The sequence below is a fragment of the Ahaetulla prasina genome, chromosome 6 (assembly GCF_028640845.1).
Source record: "Ahaetulla prasina isolate Xishuangbanna chromosome 6, ASM2864084v1, whole genome shotgun sequence".
Taxonomy (NCBI): Eukaryota; Metazoa; Chordata; class Lepidosauria; order Squamata; family Colubridae; genus Ahaetulla; species Ahaetulla prasina.
Window position 1 is genome coordinate 106636191 of NC_080544.1, and position 25248 is coordinate 106661438.

At 43.1% G+C, this 25248-nt stretch overlaps 1 protein-coding gene across 2 annotated transcripts in view; it reads left to right on the forward strand.

The window, feature by feature from the left end:
* Positions 1-25248, forward strand: part of CLCN2 (chloride voltage-gated channel 2) — a 171996-nt gene that overhangs the window by 93589 nt on the left and 53159 nt on the right. For both annotated transcript variants that reach the window (XM_058188482.1, XM_058188483.1), the window contains exons 8-14: positions 536-661; positions 4084-4168; positions 4290-4391; positions 7176-7260; positions 8191-8346; positions 21131-21200; positions 24442-24552. In XM_058188482.1, coding sequence (XP_058044465.1) covers positions 536-661; positions 4084-4168; positions 4290-4391; positions 7176-7260; positions 8191-8346; positions 21131-21200; positions 24442-24552 — 735 coding nt within the window. The remainder of the gene's footprint in view (positions 1-535; positions 662-4083; positions 4169-4289; positions 4392-7175; positions 7261-8190; positions 8347-21130; positions 21201-24441; positions 24553-25248) is intronic.

The window sequence follows — 25248 nt, forward strand, 5'->3', positions numbered from 1 at the left end:
AAACCAGACAGTTCTAGAGGTTCAGATGGCAGACTCAATAGTTCCTCTGTAGAAGGCTTGACCCACAGAGTAAGAGACCTGTATCAGTGTTCCAAGTAATGCACCCAGAGAAAGCAGATTTCTGAGGCAGGTCAATTCCTCAAAGAACAATTTATTGGATACATCATATTGGCACAACTAGTGAAAGCTGACTCTGAAATTCCCGTGGCTTTCACCTAATTAAAAAGTTTTTTAAAAATCCATTTTCTCCCATACTACCCAATCAAGGGGCTGGCTGGTTGCTTGGTTACTTCACTCCTCCCGTGGCCAGCCACCTGTGAGAATGTCCTTGGTTCCCAGGAGAAAACTTTATTGTTTTGGCTACAAATCCCATCTAGCGACTTCTACCCTCCCTCTGTTGTGTGGCAACCCTGAGGCCTCCAAAATGGCCTCAGCCAGGATCAGAATTGACAACCTGGATAAACGGAGCTGAATTTAGATGCCTTCAGTAGTTTCCATTTTTTTTTCTTCTTCTTCTTCTTCTTTTCTCCATTAGGTGTCCTTTTCAGCATCGAAGTCACTTCCACCTTCTTTGCTGTCCGCAACTATTGGCGTGGTTTCTTCGCGGCCACCTTCAGCGCATTCATCTTCCGGGTCCTTGCGGTGTGGAACAAGGATGAAGGTACCGTTGTGGTTTCTTCAGAAGTGGGATTCACTTACCTTCCCTACCAGTGAGCGTGCGCGCCAGTGGTGGGTTGCCCCTGGTTCGGACCGGTTCGCAAGAACCGGTAGTAAAACCGTCGGGAGGCTCCGCCCACTGACCCGAATGTCATCAGGAAGTTTCTGCGCATGTGTAGAAGTGTGCGCATGCGCGCGAGCAGTCCCGTTGCGAACCAGTGGTAAAGGTAAGTAGGACCCACCCCTGATGCGTATGCGCTCTCTCGCTTTGCTCGCACGCAACATCTTCCATGCATGGCCTTCCATGCATGCTCTTTGCTCACGTGTACACCTTTCGCACAGGCACATAGCCTCCAAAATGTGGCTAAATCCCCAAACCCCAAAAACTTTAACCTAAGACTGTCTACTGTTGACCTCACCCCATTCCTAAGAGGTCTGTAAGGGGCGTGCATAAGAGCACCTGCGTGCCTACCGTCCCTGTCCTAATGTTCCCTTTAATTTTATTCACTTTATGTATTCAATTCATGCTTATACTTTTATATATTATCTAATACAGGGGTCTCCAACCTTGGCAACTTTAAGACTTGTGGACTTCAACTCCCAGAATCCCAGCAATGCTGGCTAAGGGATTCTGGGAGTTGAAGTCCACAAGTTTTAAAGTTGCCAAGATTGGAGACCCCTGACCTAATACGTACTCGACAAAATAAATAAATAAATAAATAAATAAATAAATAAATAAATAAATAAATAAATAAATAAATAAATAAATAAATAAATAAATTAAAATAAAATAAAATAAATAGGACAGCATTACATCTGGGTGGGCGGGGCCTACCGCAATTGCCGCTATTGGTTCAGCCAAACCGGCTGAATCCCACTACTGGGTTTCTTCCTGCAAGATATCAGGAGTGGATTAAGTGGCATCCAGGTGTAACCAAAATCTGGCCTGGGGGATATTGCCAAACCATTAAATAGAATCTTCTTTATTGGCCAAGTGTGATTGGACACACAAGGAATGTGTCTCTCGGTGTATATACAAACAACAGAAGTGATAAATCGTAAGTCATAAGATAGAATCATAAATCATAAGGTAGAAACAATGAGGTGACAAATCGTCCAGTCGTAAGATAGAATCATAAATCACAAGACAGAAACAACAATGGGCTAAGCCATAAAACTCCTCCAAAAGGAGAAGGTAATTGGAATGATGAAAAGGATAATGGTAACACAGCCTTACTACATGGGTAAATATCCTTAGGAATAAAAGAGTGTTGTGGGAATTTAGGTGTTTAGCAGAATGATGGCATGGGGGGAAAATGTCTTTGTGCGTAGTTGTTTTGGTATGCAGTGCCCTATAGTGGCATCTTGAAGGGAGGAATTGACAGTGTTTATGTCCAGGATGTGAGGGGTCTGTCAATATTTTTTCAGCCCTTGTATATTTGGGGCGGAAGTTTGAAACAACCATCCAGATGTAAGGCAGCAGAGGCAGTGGTGGGCTGCTGCCGGTTCAGACCAGTTCAGGCAAACTGGTAGTTGCAAGCTGCAGGTGGGCTGATCCACCTGCCCCGGCGCTATGCCCTCCTATTTAGCCGTTTTTGAAGCCGTGCGCATGTGTGCAAGGCTTCCGCACGCAAGCAAAGCATCACATTTGCGGTGCTGGGCGAGCCGGTTGTTAATTTATGTGATGCTCACGTCTGAGGAGAGGTCATAGGTCATAATTTTTTTCCTCCAAATCTGATGTATTTGGCCTGTTTTGCTAAAGTCAAGATAGCTTAACGATGAACCTTAAAATTCATCAGACTGCCCAAACTTCGTCAGCCTATAGCAGGGGTCTCCACAGTTGGCAACTTTTAAGACTTGGCTGGCTGAGGAATTCTGGGAGTTGAAGTCCACAAGTCTTAAAAGTTGCCAGGTTTGTGGACCCCTGGCCTGTAGAACTTCACCTAGCCTGGATGCCCATCACACACTGAATTACGGATAATTTGACCTCATTTTAATTAGTTAAAGTGAGTTGCAGGGAGCTAGGCAAGGTTTTTAATTTCTCGATTAGGAACAAGGTCTTTAGTAAATGGTCTTGAGGAAGTGCACAATAGTGTTTTTCCAAATTGGCGACTTGAGAATGGGTGAACTTCAACTCCCACAATTCCCCAACTAGAATTTTAAGTTGCCAATTTGTAAAAATATTGCCATGAGGCCTAAATATTTGTATGTAGGGGCATCCATCAGGAAGGGCAGTTGGGCATTTGCTTGATTCAGATAATCCTCGACTTGCAACTGTTAAAAATTGGCAACCGTTTGAAATTATGACAGACCTTCTTAGTTATAATTCAGTTTTGTAGTTAAGACAAACACACGTAGTCACGTGATCGTATTTAGGGCTCACCTTTATGGCTGTTTGCCGCATCCTGTGATCACGTGACCATAATTTTTGATGTTGGTTTCTGGTATTTTCTTCCAGTTTCGGCCAAAAAGGCCCATCGGGGAAGCACAAATTCACTTAACAACTGCAGCGTTCACATAATGACCGCCGTAAAAATGCTGAAAAATTGCATCCAGTCAAACGACAACCTGCTTAATGTCTGCAACTACTTCCTAATCGTAATTCCAGATTCAATTACAGGTAGTCCTTGATCTACAACCGCAACTGAATCCCAGAATTTCTGTTGCTAAGCAGTGTGGTTGTTAAGTGAGTTTTGCCCCGTTTTACGACCTTTTTGTCACATCTGTTAAGTGAATCGCCTCATCTGTTAAGTGAATCATGCATTTGATAAGCAAATCTGTCTTTTCCCCTTGACTTTGCTTGTCAGAAGCTCGCAAAATCACATGACCCCGGGACACTGCAACCGTTATAAATATGAGTCAGTTGCCGAGCATCACCCCAGGACACTGCAACCGTCATAAATTCATGCCAGTTGCCAAGCATCTAAATTTTGATCCTATGACCATGAGATTGCTGCAACGGTCATCAACGTGGAAAATGATCCTAAACTGCTTTTTTCAGTCCTCTTGTAACTTTGAACAGTCATAAAGGAATAATTGTAAGTTGAGGACTACCTGCACAGTCATAAATTGAGGACTGCCTGTATTCCTGGTACAGAAATCTGAACAATCTTTATCTGAGGCTGTTGGTTTGCGCTCTGAGCTTGGCAATTTGCTTGCAAACATTTTGTCACCATTTGAGGAGACATCGTCAGTGTGTTTTGAGGTGTGATCATCTGTCAAAACACAGCGCAGCACAACTCAAAACGCACTGACAACGTCTCCTCGAATGGTGAGGAAAGGTTTGCAAACAAATTGCCACGCTCAGAGCTCGAACCAACAGCCTAACTACCAGCCCGAGCTACTAATATTCAAACGCATTTTGACATTTTGTCTGAATTGTCACTCTTGTCATGTTCTCACTCCAGCTTGTTCTCTTTCCCTCAGAAACCATCACGGCTCTTTTCAAAACCCGCTTCCGGCTCGACTTCCCCTTCGATCTGCAGGAGCTGCCGGCTTTTGCAGTGATTGGGTGAGCCTTGCTCGTTCGCTCGCTTTAGTGGGGCCTCCGCTGCCTCTGGATAAGGACCCCCCCTCTTCCCAGATCAGTGGCCCTTCTCCTCTCCCACTAACCTCCCGCTCTTTTCTTTTAGGATCGCCAGCGGCTTCGGGGGAGCCCTCTTTGTCTACTTCAATCGCAAGATTGTGCAGTTCATGCGTAAACAAAAAACCATCAACCGCTTCCTGATGAAAAAGTAAGGCCTGCAAAGACCCAGGTTTGGGATCAGTGCGGGGTCTCAACCTGGACTCAGAAAGGAAGGCCTTTCTATCAGAAAGTAGTTTAAGTAATTGAGCTGTGGGAAGAGATCAGGCTGGTATTCAAAAAGGAAAAGAGAAGAGAGGTGTTGTGACCCAGGCCCTAGTACGTAGTAGGAAACTCAGTCAGTGTAAAAACAAACATACTTTATTTGAACAGCTGAGAATTACTTCATTCCCAGCGTAGTTCAACTAAATTAAAGCAAATTCCTCCCAACACAATTCCTCAGTCCTATCACCAACCTTGGTCCAATTAGGCAAACTGCCAAACGCCTTTCTTGGCAAACGATCAGAAGACACAGATACAAAATAAATGCAACAAGACGAAGCTATCAGTGTTGTTTTCCGGGAAAGAGCACAAACGCCGTTGCTGGTCTTTTAAGCCTTATGGGAGGGGCCAATCATCTCTTGGCTCTACTCCCGAGTCGTCCTCTTTGCTTGAGCTGCCTTCTGGCAGCTCTTCTCATGTGTGCATTAGGAACAGGCTCATCCTGTTCCTCTGCCTCACTATGATCAGGCTTTGGAGGCTCTGGAGTCTGCACCTCACTCCCCGGTGGCCCTGGCCCCACCTCAGCCTCCGATGCAGAGCCCTCATCCGAGCCTTCCCCAGCCTCCAGGACTGGCCCACGCTCTTCCTCAGCCTCATCGCTGTCCGACTCCGTTGCCAGCTCCACAGGCTGCTGGTGGACCACAATAAGAGCCTCCCACAGAGAGGGTGGGGGGAGAGAGAGAGGGAGAAATCAGAATGGGAAGGAATAGGGTGGGCAGTCTGAGTGGGGCAGGTGGGCTGGGCTTGAGGGGTTGAATTTGAGGGGTCTGGAGCTTTTCACTCTATAGCCTGTAAACTTTAGTAGTATGCAGGAATGACTGGTGAGATAAAAGTCTGGAATTGTATCGTGGCAACTGGACTTCTTTTCTTTTTGGTTGGAAATGTTTCACCGCTTACCTAAGTAGCTTCTCCAGTCTGGGCAAATTGGTTAGGGAGACAAACAAGGCTTTGCCTTTTTTGGATCATTGGAGGGACTTAAAGCTCTAGGCCTGAGATGGCGAAACCTATGGCACGCGTGCCCAAAGTGGCATGTGAAACCATGTAACCGGTACATGCAGCCTTGCCTGGTTGTCTTCCGGGGTTCTGGCGTGCATGCGCACGCGATGATCAGCTGTCCTTTGCGTGAACGGCAGTGCCAAAAACTGGTGTGTGCATGCACGCTGTCCAGCTGATTGTCGGGTGCGCATGCGCCCCAGAACCCAGAAGTTCAGCTTCTCTGGAGCGCGATCCCTTCGTGTGCATGGCAGTGCCGATAACCAGCCTGTGTGCGCACCCTGGCCACCTGATCGTCAGGCACGTATCCGTGCCTAACCCGGCAGTTCGGCTTTTCCGGAATGTGGCCTTGATGAACGCGCGCGCGAGTGCTACATTTCTGCGCGAGTGCCGAAAAGGTTCACCATCACTGCTCTAGAGAGTGGTGGGATGCTGGCAGTTTAACAACCGGTTCGGTGATAGCGCACTTATCATGCATGCATGCGTGCTTCACAGAGGGGATGCAGTGCAACCCCCCCCCCCAGTCCATTTTTACTCCCAGGAGGCTACAGGAGGGCCTACTAGGCCCAAAACAGGGGGTGGGGGGGATGCGGTGCGCCTCCTGCAGCCATTTTTTTGCTCCCAGGAGGCTGCAAGGAGGCCTACTAGGCCCAAAACGGGGCACAGGGGGTGCAGCGCGCCCCCCCCCAGCCCATTTTTATTCCCAGGAGGCTGCATGAGGGCCTACTAGGCCCAAAATGGGGCACATTTGATGTTGTGACAAAATAAATAAATAGAATATTTTTATTTATTTATTTATTTATTAAATTTTTATACCGCCCTTCTCCCGAAGGACTCAGGGCGGTGTACAGCCAAAATAAAAACAAAATATATACAATTTAAAACAACATTTAAAAAGAGCAAATTTGAAAGGCTGATTATTAAAATTTAGATTTAAAAGTTTAAAAATATTAAAAATACCCAATTAAAATTCAACACTAATTATGCCAGTCCCGCTTTAATAAATAAATATGTTTTGAGCTCACGACGAAAGGTCCGATAGAATAGAATAGAATAGAATTCTTTATTGGCCAAGTGTGATTGGACACACAAAGAATTTGTCTTGGTGCATAGGCTCTCAGTGTACATAAAAGAAAAGATACCTTCATCAAAGTACAACACTTACAACACTTAATGATAGTCATAGGGGACAAATTTAACACTTAATGCTACAACACTTAATGATAGTCATAGGCTAACAAATAAGCAGTCAGGGAACAATCAAAATTGTAAGGATACAAGCAACAAAGTTACAGTCATAAGTGGGAGGAGATGGGTGATGAGAACAATGACAAGATTAATAGTAAATAGTTTGACAATGTTGAGGGAATGATTTGTTTAGCAGAGTGATGGCATTTGGGAAAAACTGTTCTTATGTCTAGTTGTTCTGCTGTGCAGTGCTCTGTAATGTCATTTTGAGGGTAGGAGTTGAAACAGTTTATGTCCAGGATGTGAGGGGTCCGTAAATATTTTCACAGCCCTCTTCTTGGTTTGTGTAGTATACAGGTCCTCAGTGGAAGGCAGGTTGGTAGCCATTGTTTTTTCTGCAATTTTTCTGCATTGTTTTTTTCTGAAGAAGCAGGAAGCCAAGTTGTGATGTGCTGTCATGTAACCCTGTGTTGTTTTCTTGTGGTCTCGGTAGGCGTTTGCTGTTTCCTGCTCTGGTCACCTTCCTCATAGCAACACTGACTTTCCCACCTGGTTTCGGGCAATTCATGGCAGGCCAGGTAAGTATCGAATCCCCAAAGTAGACTTTCCAATATGGCTTCATGCAATTACAGGTAGTCCTTGACTTACAGCCAAAACGGAGGCCAATATTTTTGCAGTTAAGAAGAAGACAGTTGTTAGGTGAGTTTTGCCCCATTATACGACCTTTCTTGCCAGAGTTGTTAAGTGAATCACTGCAGTTCTTAAATTAATAACATGATGGTTAGGTGAACCCAGTTTCCCCTTTTGATTTTGCATGTCAGAACGTTGCAAAAGGGGATCATGTGACCCTGGGATGCTGCAACTTTTTTCAATGCCGTTGCAACTTTGAACGGTCACTAAACAAACGGTTGTAATTCAAGGACTACCTGTACTGTTCCTCTTCTCCTTAGTTTTTCCATGTTTTGCTATTGGATGCTCCTGGAGAGAAGTGTGATGTTTGCACTCAACAGAATACAGACAGTCCTCAACTTATGACCACAATTGAGGCCAACATTTCTGTTGCTAAGCGAGACATTTCTTAAATCAGTTCTGCCTCGTTTTACGACCTTTCTTGCCGCAGTTGTCAAGTTAATAACACGGTTGTTAAATGAAACTGACTGCCCCATTGACTTTGCTTGTCACATGGTCGTAAAAGGTGACCGTGTCACTGCAGCCGTCAATAAATATGAGTCAGTTGTGTCAAGCATTTAAATTTCGATCACACGAGCACGGAGATGCTGCAACAGTCGTAAGTGTGAGAAACGGGCATAATTCCCTTTAATCAGTGTTGTTGTAACTTCGAACGGTTACTAAATGAAGTGTTGTAGGTTGAGGACTACCTGTAACAGAGTTGGAAGGGACCTTAGAGGTCTTCTAGTTCAGGGGTCTCCAACCTTGGCAACTTTAAAGACTTGTGGACTTCAACTCCTTCAACTGTGCCTCTAACCTTCTCCCTTTTTCCCTTTCAGCTCACCCAGAAGGAAACCCTGGTTACTTTGTTTGATAACCGCACATGGGCCAAGCAGGGCTTGGCGGAAGAATTCGAGTTCGGTGGCGTTTCGGAAGCCTGGAAACACCCCAGGGCCAACGTCTTTGTCACCTTGGTGGTTTTCATCCTTATGAAGGTGTGTTGTGGCTTTGGACAACTCTGGATATAGCCCTTTCTCTCTCTGGGAGGACTCCCCCAGTGGCACCTGGGAATAAGAGCATCTAATTATATCTCAGGGGTTGCCACAAAGAAGAGGGAGTCGGGCTGTTCTCCAAAGCACCTGAGGGTAGAACAAGAAGCAATGGGTGGAAACTGATCAAAGAAAGAAGCAACTTAGAACTAAGGAGAAATTTCCTGACAGTTAGAACAATTAATAAGTGGAACAACTTGCCTGCAGAAGTTATGAATGCTTCAACCCTGGAAGTTTTTAAGAAGATGTTGGATAACCATCTGTCTGAGATGGTGTAGGGTTTCCTGCCTGGGCAGGGGCTTGGACTAGAAGGCCTCCAAGGTCCCTTCCAACTCTGTTGTTATATTATATTATATTATATTATATTATATTATATTATATTATATTATATTATATTATATTATATTATATTATATTATATTATACTATACTATACTATACTATACTATACTATACTATACTATACTATACTATACTATACTATACTATACTATACTATATTATATTATATTATATTATATTATACTATATTATATTAATTTCCAAAATCTGTCGGTACTATGGAATTCTTGGTGCTTCCAAGCTCGGTTGTTTTCTTCCAGATGTTTCATTACCCAACTAGGTAACATCATCAGTGCTGGAAGGGAGAAGGGGTTTGTGTTTTGTTTATATAGAGTACCTTGCCCTGTCAGTGTTGGTGGGAGCGTTGTGTACTGCTTTGTGGTTCCTTTAACTAGGTTGTTGTTTACTGTTTGTTTTTCTGAGTTGGTGGTTCCCATGACTGAGATATTGTTTACTGATCGATCATTGCTTAGTATTGATTGTGATGGCGATCTCTGCTTATTTGGGTGTTAGGGAGCAATATCAATGGTGGGTTTCAAAAATTTTTACTACCGGTTCTGTGGGCGTAGTTTGGTGGGTGTGGCAGGGGAAGGATACTGTAAAATCTCCATTCCCACCCCACTCCATGGGAAGGATACTGTAAAATCTCCATTCCTACCCCACTCCAGGAGAAGGATACTGTAAAATCTCCATTCCCACCCCACTCCTGGGGAAGGATACTATAAAATCTCCATTCCTACCGCACTCCTGGGGAAGGATACTATAAAATCTCATTCCTACCCCACTCCAGGGGAAAGTTATTGCAAAATCCCCATTTCCTCCCGATCAGCTGGGATTTGGGAGGCAGAGAATAGATGAGAGAGGGGCCAGTCAGAATTTTTACTAGCGGTTCTCCGAACTACTCATAATTTTTGCTACCGGTTCTCCAGAACTAGTCAGAACCTGCTGAAACCCACCTCTGGAGCAATTGTCTGGAAGGAGATCAGAGGTGCTATTCAGCCGGTTCAGACCAGTTCGCCTGAACCCGTAGCGGAAATCACAGTTAGGCCTGCCCACCCGCCCCAACTCTATGCCATCCTATTTAGGCACGTTTTTGAGGCTGGGCGCATGCACGGAAAGTGGGCGTGCCAGCAAAGCGCACGCACGGAAGGCCAGGCGCATGCGTAGATGCATGCGCGCTCGCCAGGGCCTCTGGTGGCTCAGACTGCTAAGACAGTCTGTTATTAACACAGCTGCTTGCAATTACTGCAGGTTCAAGTCCCACCAGGCCCAAGGTTGACTCAGCCTTCCATCCTTTATAAGGTAGGTAAAATGAGGACCCAGATTGTTGGGGGCAATAAGTTGACTTTGTATATAATATACAAATGGATGAAGACTATTGCCTGACACAGTGTAAGCCGCCCTGAGTCTTCGGAGAAGGGCGGGATATAAATGCAAATTAAAAAAAAAAAAACCAGTAGGGAAAGCAAGTGAATACTACCCCTGAAAGAGATGCTTCAAACCACTTTCTACCTGCCAAAAGCCTCTAGAGATTCTCAGCCATCCAGGTCATGGTTGTCCCAAAGGTGCTTTTTCGGGAGGCAACTGGACTTCCTTGGTTTTTTTTTTTCTTCTTTTGAAGATATTTCACTTCTCATCCACGAAGCTTCACTATCCTGTCACACCTGAAGAAGCTTCTTGGATGAGAAGCGAAACGTCTTCAAAAGAAAAAAACAAGAAAGTCCAGTTGCCCCCTGAAAAAGTACCTTGGGGACACTTTCTCCTGCATTAGGAAAGGTGAATAAAAGGATGGGGATCCACACAATATATGAGTTCTGCTTTTCTTGATAAATGACAAGCTATCAAGCTTACGGGAGGTACTAAGAAGAAGGCTGCAATCCTAGCTTTTCTCTCAATAAAGAATAGAATAGAATAGAGTAGAATTTTTTATTGGCCAAGTGTGATTGGACACATAAGGAATTTGTCTTGGTGCATATGCACTCAGTGTACATAAAGAAAAATAAAATATATTTGTCAAGAACCATAAGATACAACACTTAGTGATAGTCCTAGAATAGAATAGAATAGAATAGAATAGAATAGAATAGAATAGAATAGAATAGAATAGAATAGAATAGAATAGAATAGAATAGAATTTTATTGGCCAAGTGTGATTGGACACACAAGGAATTTGTCTTGGTGCATATGCTCTCAGTGTACATAAAAGAAAAGATATGTTCGTCAAGGTACAACATTTACAGCACAATTGATGGTCAATATAAAGAAAGAATATTCACATAGCAGGTTTAAGCAAAAGACCTAACAAAGGAAATGCTACATCATGCTGCGTTGGTTGACAATGAACCTTTGTTAGTCTTTTATGACAGCTTGTTATTGCAAACCCAATCTGCTTGATGAGATTATGGGCGAAGGCATTGTGCAACCCTCAGGATGGGCTAATTCAGTAACCAGATGAAGCAAGTCGACAAACTTGGGGAAAATTAGATTAGGATTTTCTTCCTGATCAGCTAGTTTTCTAAGGGCTGGGAAAGCCCTCGTCATGAGCGAACATTGAAATATGTGATATATTTTTTTCTCACGTAGCTTGAGATCACTTGAATCCTTCAAACTCTGGGCCCTGGCATTTAAATGCAGAAATAGCTAAGATAACAGACACACAAATTTTCCAAGGGAGGAACTAAGCTAGGATCTATAGAGCAGGGGTCTCCAGCCTTGGCAACTTTAAGACTTGTGGACTTCAACTCCCAGAGTCCCTCAGCCAGCAAAGCTGGCTGAGGAACTCTGGGAGTTGAAGCCCACAAGTCTTAAAGTAGCAAGGTTGGAGACCCCTGCTCTAGAGGAGTGGGCTTCAAAAATTTCAGCAATGGGTTTTCTGCCTGGTTGCTGGGTGGTCGTACCTAGTCGGCCTCCTGCACCACAATGGAGGGCCCCGTTTTTGTCTTCTCCAGACTCCAGAGTCTTTCCTTAAGCCTCTGGAAGGGCAGAAACTGCCTCCCTCGGGCTCCGGAGGCCCTCCAGAGCAGGGGTGAAATGTTCCCGGTTCGGACCGGATCACCTGATCCGGTAGTGATGGCGGCAGGTGGTTCGGAGAAACGGTAGCAAAAATTCCTGCCCCCCCCCATGCCCAGCTGAGCCGCGCGATCATCAGAGGTTTTGTTTTTTTTTTACTTTTAAAAGCATTTGGGGGTGTGCGAAAAAATGCTTTTAAAAGTAAAAAAAACGCCTCTGACGGTCACGCAGCTCAGCTGGGATCGTCAGAACCTTTTAAAAGCATTTTTTCTACAACCTCTTCGGCCAAAGAGGTTGTAGAAAAAGTGCTTTTAAAAGTTAAAAAAAAAAAAAAAGTTGGCTATGCCCACCTAGTCACGTTACCCACCCCCACCAAGCCACGCCCACAGAACCAGTAGTAAAAAAATTTGCATTTCACCAGACCTTAACCCAATTGAAAATCTGTGGAGCTGACCAGGGGTGAAATGTGAAATTTGTTGCTACTGTGGGTAATGACTGGGTGGGCATGGCCAACTTAGCCACTGAGCCACCTCGTCCCTTATGACTAGCATATCAGTGTGGGGAAAAACCGGAATAAGAAGTTGTAATGATTGAAGTGGCATAAAATGATTGCAGAAGACAGGAAAGTATCTGGAGGGAGGGAAGGAAAGAGGCGGATGTTAAATTAAAAATTAATATGTCAGTCAGATTTGATTGTTGGAAGACAAATAGAACGAAGGGATAAAGTTGAGAGCTCTTCAATTAATCCTAGATCACGAAATGTGGATTAACGAAGCGTCTTCGATTGTCACATTAAGATAAATGATGACAAAGTTAAAATAATGAGAAGTCTGAGACAGAAATCTTTATCAAGTTTGGATAGATTTTATAGTTTATCTCAATCACAATAGACTATAACCGTGATGGTGAAGCTATGGTATGCATGCCGAAGATGGCATGCGTAGCCATATTGGTGGGCGCGTGAGCTCAGCTTCGGCCCAGCTGATTTTCAGGCCTTCTGGTCCCACCAGAAGTTGGCAAACAGGCCGTTTCAGGCCTCCGGAGGACCTCTGGGGAGGGGGGGAAGGCCGTTTTCGCTCTCCCCAGGCTCCTAGAAAGGCTCTGGAGCCTGCGGAGAGCAAAAAAACAGGCCTACCTGGCCCACCGGGCCAAAAGCAGGGGGAGCGCAGGGGGTATTGCGTGCACATGTGCAGGGGCTGGGTCCATAGAACTATGGGTGTGGCCACACGCACGACACCGGCCCCGCTCCCCACGTGACCCCTGCTTTTGGCATGCGATGGCAAAAAGGTTCGCCATCACTGGACTATAATATGATACTTGAAAGCCTTACATATGGGTAAGATTATCAGCCCTGCTATCAAGCAAAACCAAGCATTTAATAGTGAGTGCCATACCATGTGCACTAAACCAACAGGTGGCAAGAAAGTAGGGGCAGTCAGGAACAACACAGGTTATGTAGACAGTAGAATAGAATAGAATAGAATAGAATAGAATAGAATAGAATAGAATAGAATAGAATAGAATAGAATAGAATAGAATAGAATAGAATAGAATAGAATTTTATTGGCCAAGTGTGATTGGACACACAAGGAATTTGTCTTGGTGCATATGCTCTCAGTGTACATAAAAGAAAAGATACGTTCATCAAGGTACAACATTTACAACACAATTGATGATCAATATATCAATATAAATCATAAGGATTGCCAGCAACAAGTTATAGTCATACAGTCATAAGTGGAAAGAGACTGGTGATGGGAACTATGAAACGATTAATAGTAGTGCAGATTCAGTAAATAGTCTGACAGTGTTGATGGAATTATTTGTTTAGTAGAGTGATGGCCTTCGGGAAAAAACTGTTCTTGTGTCTAGTTGTTCTGGTGTGCAGTGCTCTATAGCGTCGTTTTGAGGGTAGGAGTTGAAACAGTTTATGTCCAGGATGCGAGGGATCTGCAAATATTTTCACGGCCCTCTTCTTGATTCGTGCAGTATACAGGTCCTCAATAGAAGGCAGGTTGGTAGCCATTATTTTTTCTGCAGTTCTAATTATTCTCTGAAGTCTGTGTTTTTCTTGTTGGGTTGCAGAACCGAACCAGACAGTTATAGAGGTGCAAATGACAGACTCAATAATTCCTCTGTAGAATTGGATCAGCAGCTCCTTGGGCAGTTTGAGCTTACTGAGTTGGCGCAGAAAGAACATTCTTTGTTGTCCTTTTTTAATGATGTTTTTGATGTTAGCTGTCCATTTGAGATCTTGCGATATGATAGAACCCAGAAATTTGAAGGTTTCTACTGTTGATACTGTGTTGTCAAGTATTGTGAGAGGTGGAAGTATGGAAGGGTTTTTCCTAAAGTCTACCACCATTTCTACGGTTTTGAATGTGTTCAGTTCCAGATTGTTTTGGTTGCACCACAAGGCTAGTCGTTCGACCTCTCGTCTATATGCGGATTCGTCATTGTCTTGAATGAGACCAATCACTGTTGTGTCATCTGCGAACTTCAGTAGCTTAACAGATGGATCATTGGAGATGCAGTCATTGGTATACAGAGAGAAGAGAAGTGGGGAGAGCACACAGCCTTGGGGGGCCCCTGTGCTAATTGTACAAGTATTTGATGTGATCTTGCTTAGCTTCACCTGCTGCTTCCTGTTTGTTAGGAAGCTTGTGATCCACTTACAAGTCTGTTCCGGTACCTGTAGCTGGTTTAGCTTAGTTAGAAGAATGTCTGGAATGATGGTATTGAATGCTGAACTAAAGTCTACAAAAAGGACCCTTGCATAGGTCTTTGGAGACTCAAGATGTTGTAGGATGTAGTGCAGAGCCATATTAACAGCATCATCTGTTGATCTATTTGCTCGGTATGCAAATTGCAAGGGGTCTAACAGCGGATCCGTGATGGTTTTCAGGTAGGAAAGCACTAGCCTTTCAAAGGTTTTCATGACTACAGATGTTAAAGCAACTGGTCTGTAGTCATTCAGTTCCTTGATGGTGGGCTTCTTCGGCACTGGGATGATGGTAGAGCGTTTGAAGCAAGAAGGAACATAACACATCTCTAGTGATTTATTGAAAATATGGGTGAAGATGGGGGCAAACACAAGGTCAATCCAAATGGAGTCAAATGTCTATGCACCAATGCACAGAGTATGAGGAATAAACAGGGTGAATTAGAAATTCAACTAAATGAGGGCAGATATGATATTGTTGCCATTACGGAAACTTGGTGGGATGAAACCCACAAATGGAACATACAGCTATTTATTTATTTATTTATTTATTGTTCACACTTTTATACCGCCCTATCTCCCTAGGGACTCAGGGCGGTTTACAGCCATATAAAAACATATATATATACAGAGTAAAACATTAATTTAAAAAACTTATTACATAGGCCGAATATTTAAAATAGAGATATAAATAATAAAACCCCATTAAAACCAGATTTAAAATTTAAACATTTAAAAAATTTAAAAATTCTAGTCCAGTCCTGCGCAGATAAATAGATGTGTCTTAAGCTCGCGGCGGAAGGTTCGAAGGTCAGGAAGTTGGCGAAGTCCTGGGGGAAGCTCGTTCCAGAGGGTGGGAGCCCCCACAGAAAAGGCCCTTCCCCTGGGTGTCGCCAGTCGGCACTGCCTGGCCGACGGCACCCTGAGGAGTCCCTCCCTGTGAGAGCGCACAGGTCGGTGAGAGGCATTCGGTGGCAATAGACGGTCCCATAAGTAGCCCGGCCCTATGCCATGGAGCGCTTTGAAGATCATTACCAAGCTAGAGAGATATAAATTATTTAAAAGAAATAGACCAAATAAAAGAGGAGGTGGAGTTGCACTATATATAAGAAATAACTACATCTCTATAGAAATAGAGCACAACAATGATGAAAATCATCTTGAATGCATTTAGGTCAATATAAAAGGGGGGGAAATGATATTGCCATAAGTCTATACTATAGGCCACCCAACCAAACAGAGGAAGTAGATGAACTTTTTGCTAGTCAGTTAACTAAGGTATGTAGGAAGCACATCACAATAGTAATGGGGGATTTTAACTACCCTGACATCAACTGGGAGACAAACTCTGCACCAAGTGGAAGATCCAACAGGTTCCTAACAAACCTAGCAGACAACTTTGTTTCCCAAAAAGTAGAGAAGGCAACAAGGGGATCAGCCATACTGGACTTAATTCTCACTAACAGAGATGAAATGATAGAAGGTATTGAACCTACAGGAACCTTGGGGCAAGTGATCATGCAATATTGGAATTCAACATTAAGCAAATACAAGTAGTAGAACAAAGTCAAACTAGAGTCTTGTACTTTAAGAGAACTAATTTCAATGAACTTAGAGAGAGCTTGAGAAGGATTCCATGGATGAGAATCCTCAAGGGGAAAACAACTCAAGAAGCTTGGGAAATTTTGAAAAGTGAGATTATAAAAGCGCAGTCTAGCACAATACCAGTGAAGAAGAAAAATAATAGATCTCAAAAGAAACCAGCATGGATGCATAAAGAACTATCTGACAAATTGAAAGACAAAAAGGACAAGTATAAAAAGTGGAAAGAGGGGCAAATAACGAAGGCAGAATATCAGCAAATAGCCTGAGCCTGTAAAGATGAAGTGAGGAAAGCTAAAGCTCACAATGAACAAAGGCTAGCGACAAAAGTAAAAAATAACAAAAAAAAGCTTCTTCCAACATGTTAAAAACAAGAAAAAAGTCAAGGAAACAATTGGCCCATTGTTGGGAGAAAGTGGCAAGAAGATGACAAGCAACAGGGAGAAAGCAGATCTACTTAACTCATATTTTGCATCTGTCTTTATACAAAAGGAAAAAACAATCCAACCTATCAAAAATAGCACCACAAAAAACAGATTAGGAACACAAGTTAAAATAGGGAAGAAAATGGTAAGTGAATACCTGTCTACCCTAGACGAGTTCAAATCACCAGGACCGGATGGATTACACCCCAAGGTTCTGACGAAACTGGCAGACGAGATCTCAGAACCACTGAACTATATCTTTCAAAGATCCTGGAGCACAGGGGAGCTGCCAGAGGACTGGAAAAGAGCTGATGTAGTTCCCATCTTCAAAAAAAAGGAAAAAAACAGATCCAGGAAACTACAGACCTATCAGCCTGACCTCAATACCGGGGAAGATTCTGAAAAAGACAATCAAGCAACAAATCACCGAACACCTAGAAGCAAACAAAGTAATAACCAAAAGCCGACTTGGGTTTGTCAAAAACAGATCATGCCAGACTAATCTTATTGCATTCTTCGACAAAGTGACAAAATTAGTAGACTAGAGGAATGCTGTCGATATAATTTACTTAGACTTCAGTAAAGCATTTGATAAAGTAGACCATAACCTACTACTAGATAAAGTAAAAAAATGTGGGTTAGACAGCACCACCACCAGATGGATTTGTAACTGGGTGACCAACCGCACTCAACGTGTAGTCCTCAACGGAACTACATCCACATGGAGGGAAGTATGCAGTGGAGAACCCCAAGGCTCTGTTTTAGGCCCAGTACTCTTCAAAATCTTCATCAATGACTTGGACAAGGGGATAGATGGGAAACTCATCAAATTTGAAGATGACACCAAGCTGGCAGGAATAGCCAACACTCCAGAAGATAGGCTCAAGTTACAGAAGGATCTTGACAGACTTGAACATTGGGCGCTATCTAACAAAATGAAATTCAACAGTGAAAAAAGTAAGGTTCTCCATTTAGGCAAAAACAAAAAACAAAATGCACAGGTACTGTATATGTGGTACTTTGCTCAATAGTAGTACCTGTGAGAGGGATCTTGGAATCCTAGTGGACAACCATTTAGATATGAGCTAGCAGTGTACAGCAGCTGCTAAAAAAGCCAACACAGTTCTGGGCTGCATAAACATAGGGATAGAATCAAGATCAAAATTTCTTCTCCAGAAACACTAACCAGAGCTTACAAAACATTTGCTAGACCAATTCTTGAATACAGCTTGCCTGTCTGGAACCATACCACATTTCAGACATCAGTACAATTGAACGTGTCCAGAAATATTTTACAAGAAGAGTTCTCCACTCCTCTAAATACAACAAAATACCTTATGCCACCAGACTTGAAATCCTGGGTTTAGAAAACAGAACTCCACCGCTTCTGACAGGATCTGTGTTTAACTCATAGAATCATCTGTTGCAATGTCCTTCCTGTTGAAGACTACTTCAGCTTCAATCACAACAATACAAGAGCAAACAATAGATTTAAACTTAATGTTAACCGCTTCAATCTTGATTGCAGAAAATATGACTTCAGTAACAGAGTTGTTAATGCTTGGAATACACTACCTGACTCTGTGGTCTCTTCCCAAAATCCCCAAAACTTCAACCAAAAACTGTCTACTATTGACCTCACCCCTAAGAGGTCTATAAGGGGCGTGCAGAAGAGCACAAACGTGCCTACCGTTCCTGTCCTACTGTTTCCTTTCATTATATCCAATTTATATAATTATTACATGCTTATACTCATATATATGCTTATATGTTATATAGTTGCTTCATGCTTATGCTTACGTATGCTGTTATGACAAATAAAATAAAAATAAAATAAAAAAATAAAAAAAAATCACGTGAAGTGTTAGTGCCACTTTATAATGCCTTGGTAAGGCCACACTTGGAATATTGCATCCAGTTTTGGTCGCCGCGATGTAAAAAAGATGCTGAGACTCTAGAAAGAGTGCAGAGAAGAGCAACAAAGATGATTAGGGGACTGGAGGCTAAAACATATGAAGAACGGTTGCAGAACTGGGTATGTCTAGTTTAATAAAAAGAAGGACTAGGGGAGACATGATAGCAGTGTTCCAATATCTCAGGGGTTGCCACAAAGAAGAGGGAGTCAAGCTATTCTCCAAAGCACCTGAGGGTAGAACAAGAAGCAATGGGTGGAAACTGATCAAGGAAAGAAGCAACTTAGAACTAAGGAGAAATTTTCTGACAGTTAGAGCAATTAATAAGTGGAACGACTTGCCTGCAGAAGTTTTGAATGCTCCAACACTGGAAATTTTTAAGAAAATGTTGGATAACCATCTGTCTGAGATGGTGTAGGGTTTCCTGCCTGGGCAGGGGGTTGGACTAGAAGGCCTCCAAGGTCTTGTTATTGTTATTGTTATTGTCTCTTCCAATTCTGTTGTTATTATTATTATATACGATAAATTTGTACATGAATGTTACCTATTTTCATTAGTCTATTTTTTTATTTTTATATCTGAATCATTATCAAATACCCAAAACAAGATCAATGTTAACGAACAGAGAAAAATCATTGAAATTTATCTTGCTTTGGTTATTTAATAATGTTTGCTAATCACAATTCAGTAAATACTAGTTCCAGGAGTTCAGTGGACAAAAACAGAAAAATTCTAGATTAGTTCAGTTCCTTTCAAGCTGGCAATGCCGGTTCAGACTCAACTACTTGTTTTTTCGATTCCCAGTTCGAGTTCCTTTTCTATCCTGACTTCCATTTTTTTTTTCTCATTCCAACCCCGTTTCTTTAAAAAGTGCAGGTAGCCTGACAAAGTAGTCAATCAGTAAAGGTCGGAAGTTCAGCGGTTCGAATCCCTAGTATAGGTCTCCTGTTTGAACAGGGGGTTGGACTAAATGACCTCCGAGGTCCTTTCCAACTCTGTTACTGTTATAGGTTGTCCTTGACTTACAGTCATCCTTTTAGTGACCGATCGAAGTTACAACAGCACTGAAACGAGTGATTCTGACCATTCTTCAGACTTATGACCGTTGCAGCATCCCCATGGTAGTATGACCATTCAGAAATTCAGAAAAATGGAAACTGCTTCGTATTTATGACGGTTGCAGTGTCTCGGGGGGGGGAGGTCACGTGATCCCCTTTTGCGACCTTCTGACGAGCAAACTCAATGGGGAAGCCAGATTCACTTAACGACCGTGTTACTAATTGAACTACTGCAGTGATTCACTTAACAACGGTGGCAAGAAAGGTGGTAAAATGGAGCCAAACTCACTTAGAAAATGTCTCGCTTAACAACAGAAATGTTGGACTCAATTGTGGTCGTACATCAAGGACGGAACTGTACAGAGAATTCCTTGTCTCCCTTTTGATTTGGAGGAAGAGACATCATAAATTAACTTTCTGGAACCCAGTGCCTTTTAGAGACATAATCTGCATCAGTTTATGAAGCCAATACAAGTAGTCCTTGACTTATGATCGAAAAAGAACATCATTAATCATGTGGTCATTAAGCGAGGCATCACATGATTGCACCCAGTTTTACAAACCTTTTTGCCACAATGTGTAAGGGAAATATCATGTCACCACGGCTCACCATCTTCTCTACTGACTCCCCCGTTTTTTATTCTATGCATTCTTATTTTTTTATTCTATTTATTTTTCACATTGTGTTGTGGCCCACCTGTCGCCAGCGGAGTTGGCAGCAGAATCAGACAGCGAGGAGGTTGGGGAGGAACCTGGGGGCTGGGGAAAGCTCGGACGAGGGCTCTGTGTTGGAGGCAGAAAGGGAGCCAGACAGCAGCGAGGCAGAGGAAGAGCTGGAGCCTGTTCCCAGTGTGTGCATGCGCAGAGCTGCCAGAAGACAAGAACAACTAAGAAAGCAGGGTCGACTTGGGAGTAAAGCCACACCTTGGAGGTGATTGGCTCCTCCCATAGGAAACAAAAGAGGAGTGAACGGGGAGGGGGCTTTTGCAGGAAACAATTCGTTTATTCGGTCGTTTCAAGAATGGGAAGATCTGCCCATGAGTCTGTTCCAAGTTTTGCCTTGCACTGCGTTTGGAAACTAGTTACCTGGCAGCTTTCCAAGCGAGATAAGGTCTGTGTTGATGAATATTCCTCTGAAAAACTGTTTGGACAGGCCTTGCTGACTGTGAATGAAAGGAATTCCCAATCGGGTCAATAAAAGAGGTTTTGCCAGGACCAAGACTCTGCTTCCTGCTTTTTAAGGGAGCCTAGATCAGAACACATTGCTGTACCGCCCACCTCCCTCAAAGAGACTCCATTCTTCATGGTCACAAGATCGCACGGGGGTGATGATGCGACCCAGAATTCTGTGACCGTCATAAATGGGAGCAAGTGGCTAAGCACCTCAGTCGTGATCTTTTGGGGCCGCTGCGATGCTCAGTTCATTAAGTGCAAAGACCAGTTGGAGGTTACTTTTTTTCCCAGGGCTTGTCGTAACTTCAAACAGTCGCTGGACGAAGAGTCGTAAGTCGAGGTCTACCAGTGCAACCAACAGATCTGCTGGCTGGAGGCTAATGGGGATTGTAGGCTAAACCCCCTGAAAGACCCCGAACCAGGGAAGCCAGTATAGAGAATCTCTCCCTCCTGCTAATCAACATTTGTCTTTCTGTCTTCCTTCAGTTCTGGATGTCGGCTTTGGCGACCACCATCCCTGTGCCTTGTGGGGCGTTCATGCCTGTCTTTGTCATTGGTAAGTTCAGCCCCTGCGCCCTCTTCTCCCTCTTTCTTTGACGCCCATCTTGGAGCTGCATCTTTTCTTGATATCGCCCTGTATTTGAACTCTACCTTCTCCAGGCAGCTACAGGTAATCCCAGTCTGGGGAGGATAGGAATAGGAATAGGAATAGAATGGAATGGGAATAGGAATAGGAATAGGAATAGGAATAGGAATAGGAATAGGAATAGGAATAGGAATAGGAATAGAATGGAATGGGAATAGGAATAGAATGGAATAGGAATGGGAATAGGAATAGGAATAGAATGGAATGGGAATAGGAATAGAATGGAATAGAAATAGGAATAGAATGGAATGGGAATAGGAATAGGAATAGGAATAGGAATGGGAATAGGAATAGGAATAGAATGGAATAGGAATAGGAATAGGAATAGAATGGAATGGGAATAGGAATAGGAATAGAATGGAATGGAATGGGAATAGGAATAGAATGGAATAGGAATGGGAATAGGAATAGGAATAGAATGGAATAGGAATAGGAATAGAATGGAATAGGAATAGGAATAGGAAGAGAAGAGAAGAGAATAAATTGGATGGAATAGAATAGAATAGAATAAATGGAATGGAATAGAATAGAATGGAATGGAATGGAATGGAATGGAATGGAATGGAATAGAATGGATGGAATAGATGGAATAGAATAGAATAGAATAGAATAGAATAAATTGGATGGAATAGAATAGAATAAAATGGAATGGAATGGAATAGAATGGATGGAATGGAATAGAATAGAATAGAATAGAATAGAATAGAATAAATTGGATGGAATAGAATAGAATAGAATAGAATAGAATAGAATAGAATAGAATGGAATGGAATGGAATGGAATGGAATGGAATGGAATAGAATAAATTGGATGGAATAGAATAGAATAGAATGGAATGGAATGGAATGGAATGGAATGGAATGGAATGGAATGGAATAGAATGGATGGAATGGAATAGAATAGAATAGAATAGAATAAATTGGATGGAATAGAATAGAATAGAATTGGATGGATGGATGGATGGATGGATGGATGGATGGATGGATGGATGGATGGAATGGAATGGAATGGAATAGAACAGAATTACAATAGAATAGAACAGAAATAGAATAGAATAGAATAGAATAGAATAGAATAGAATAGATTCCCCTAACAGCCATGTTAACAACTGCAACAATAAAAAACACTGTTATTATGTTAATTGAAAGTGATTTATTTGGGGGGGGATTGGGGCGGTGGGCTTGTCTTGTGGGAAGGGAGCCAGTGGCTTTCCTTTGACCAGGGGTGAAATCCAGCAGGTTCTGACCAGTGGTGGGTTTCAAATTCTTTTACTACCGGTTCTGTTGGTGTGGCTTGATGGGTGTGGCATGACTTGGTGGGCGTGGCTTGGTGGGCATCACAGAGGAAGGATACTGTAAAATCTCCATTCCCTCCCCACTCCAGGCGAAGGTTACTGCAAAATCCCCATTTCCTCCCAATTAGCTGGGACTTGGGAGGCAGAGAATAGACGGGGGTGGCGCCAGTCAGAATTTTTACTACCGGTTCTCCGAACAACTCAAAATTTCCGCTACTGGTTCTCCAGAACTGGTCAGAACCTGCTGAAACCCACCTCTGGTTCTCACAGGTTCTGGAGAACCAGTAGCGGAAATTTTGAGTAGTTTGGACAACCAGCAAATGCCACCTCTGGCTGGCCCCAGAATGGGATGGGAATGGAGATTTTGCAATATCCTTTCCCCAAGAGTGGGGAGGGAATTTATTTATTATTTTATTTATTTGATTTTTATACCGCCCTTCTCCCGAAGGACTCAGGGCGGTGTACAGGCAAGATAAAACAATACAATATACAGATTAAAATACCATTTAAAAACTTATTAAATTAGCCTGAAATTAAAATTTCCGTAAACTAAAAACCCCGTTTAAAAATTAATAAAATTTCACATTAAAAAATCCAATTTAAGCCAGCCCCGCACGGATAAAAAGATGTGTCTTCAGTTCGCGACGGAATGTCCGAAGGTCAGGTATTTGACGTAAACCCGGGGGAAGCTCGTTCCAGAGTGTGGGAGCCCCCACAGAGAAGGCCTTTCCCCTGGGGGCCGCCAGCCGGCATTGTTTGGCGGACGGCACCCTGAGAAGTCCCTCTCTATGGGAGCGTACGGGTCGGTGGGAGGCGTGTGGTAGGAGCAGGCGGTTCCGTAAGTACCCAGGTCCTAAGCCATGGAGCGCTTTAAAGGTCATAACCAACACCTTAAAGTGCACTCGGAAGGCCACAGGCAGCCAGTGCAGTCTGCGCAGGAGAGGTGTTACAATGGGCATTTTGCAGTATCCTTCCCCTGGAGTGGGGAGGGAATGGGGATTCTGCAGCATCCTTCCCCTGCCATGCCCTTTCTGCGCCAACTCAGTAAGCTCAAACTGCCCAAGGAGCTGCTGATTCAGTTCTACAGAGGAATTATTGAGTCTGTCATTTGCACCTCTATAACTGTCTGGTTCGGTTCTGCAACCCAACAAGAAAAACACAGACTTCAGAGGATAACTAGAACTGCAGAAAAAATAATTGCTACCAACCTGCCTTCCATTGAGGACCTGTATACTGCACGAATCAAGAAGAGGGCCGTGAAAATATTTACAGACCCCTCGCATCCTGGACATAAACTGTTTCAACCACTACCCTCAAAACGACGCTATAGAGCACTGCACACCAGAACAACTAGACACAAGAACAGTTTTTTCCCGAAGGCCATCACTCTGCTAAACAAATAATTCCATCAACACTGTCAAACTATTTACTGAATCTGCACTACTATTAATCTTCTCATCGTTCCCATCACCAATCTCTTTCCACTTATGACTGTAGGACTATAACTTGTTGCTGGCAATCCTTATGATTTATATTGATATATTGACCATCAATTGTGTTGTAAATGTTGTACCTTGATGAACGTATCTTTTCTTTTATGTACACTGAGAGCATATGCACCAAGACAAATTCCTTGTGTGTCCAATCACAGTTGGCCAATAAAAATTCTATTCTATTCTATTCTATTCTATTCCACCAAGCCACGCCCACAGAACCGGCAGTAAAAAAAATTGGATTTCCCCATTGCCCCAGATCCAGAAAATCGGTTTCGTCTTCCTCCCGAAAAGTGGAGAAAGTCCACCATCTGTCTGTCTTCTCCTTTCCCAACCTTCTGGATTTTTCCTCTCTTTTCAACAGGAGCAGCTTTTGGGAGGCTGATGGGTGAGAGCATGGCAGCTTGGTTCCCCGACGGCATTCACACGGACAGCAATATCTACCGCATTGTGCCAGGGGGTTACGCAGTGGTAGGTAAGAGGCAACTTTTCTTCTATTTTCCCCCCCAAAATTTAAGAGGGTTGGTTCCGTGGGTACAAGCACAGAACCAGGGGCTTCCCCACCTGAATTTAGCAGCTGCGTTGACACAGCAGTTTGGTTGATAGAGCTATTTCCAGGGCTGCAAGAGAAAGAGAAAGAAGGTTAAAATGATAAGAAAGAAAGAAAGAAAGGAAAGAAAGAAAGAGAGGTGTTTCAATTTCAGCTTCCCAAATGGGCGGAGTGGGATTCAAATAGCTCTTGGAGACCTCACCTCAGTGGCATCACTAATAAAAGTTCTAACAATTTTTAAGCTGGTTTTAAGGATGGCAGGTTGCCATTATTAATTATGTTTAACTATGTACACGGCTCATATAGTCACATGCGAGATGGGTGGCCATATAAGTTGAATAGGGTAGGTAGGTAGGTAGGTAGATTGATTGATCTAAAAGAGAGACAGACAGACAGACAAACAGACAGACAGATAGACAGATACGGTAGGTAGGTAGGTAGATAAATAGGTAGATAGATAGTTAGATAGATAGACAGATAGACAGATACCGTAGATGATAGATAGATAGATAGATAGATAGGTAGATAGGTAGGTAGGTAGGTAGGTAGGTAGGTAGGTAGGTAGGCAGGCAGGCAGGCAGGCAGGCAGGCAGGCAGGCAGACACAGACAGACAGACAGAC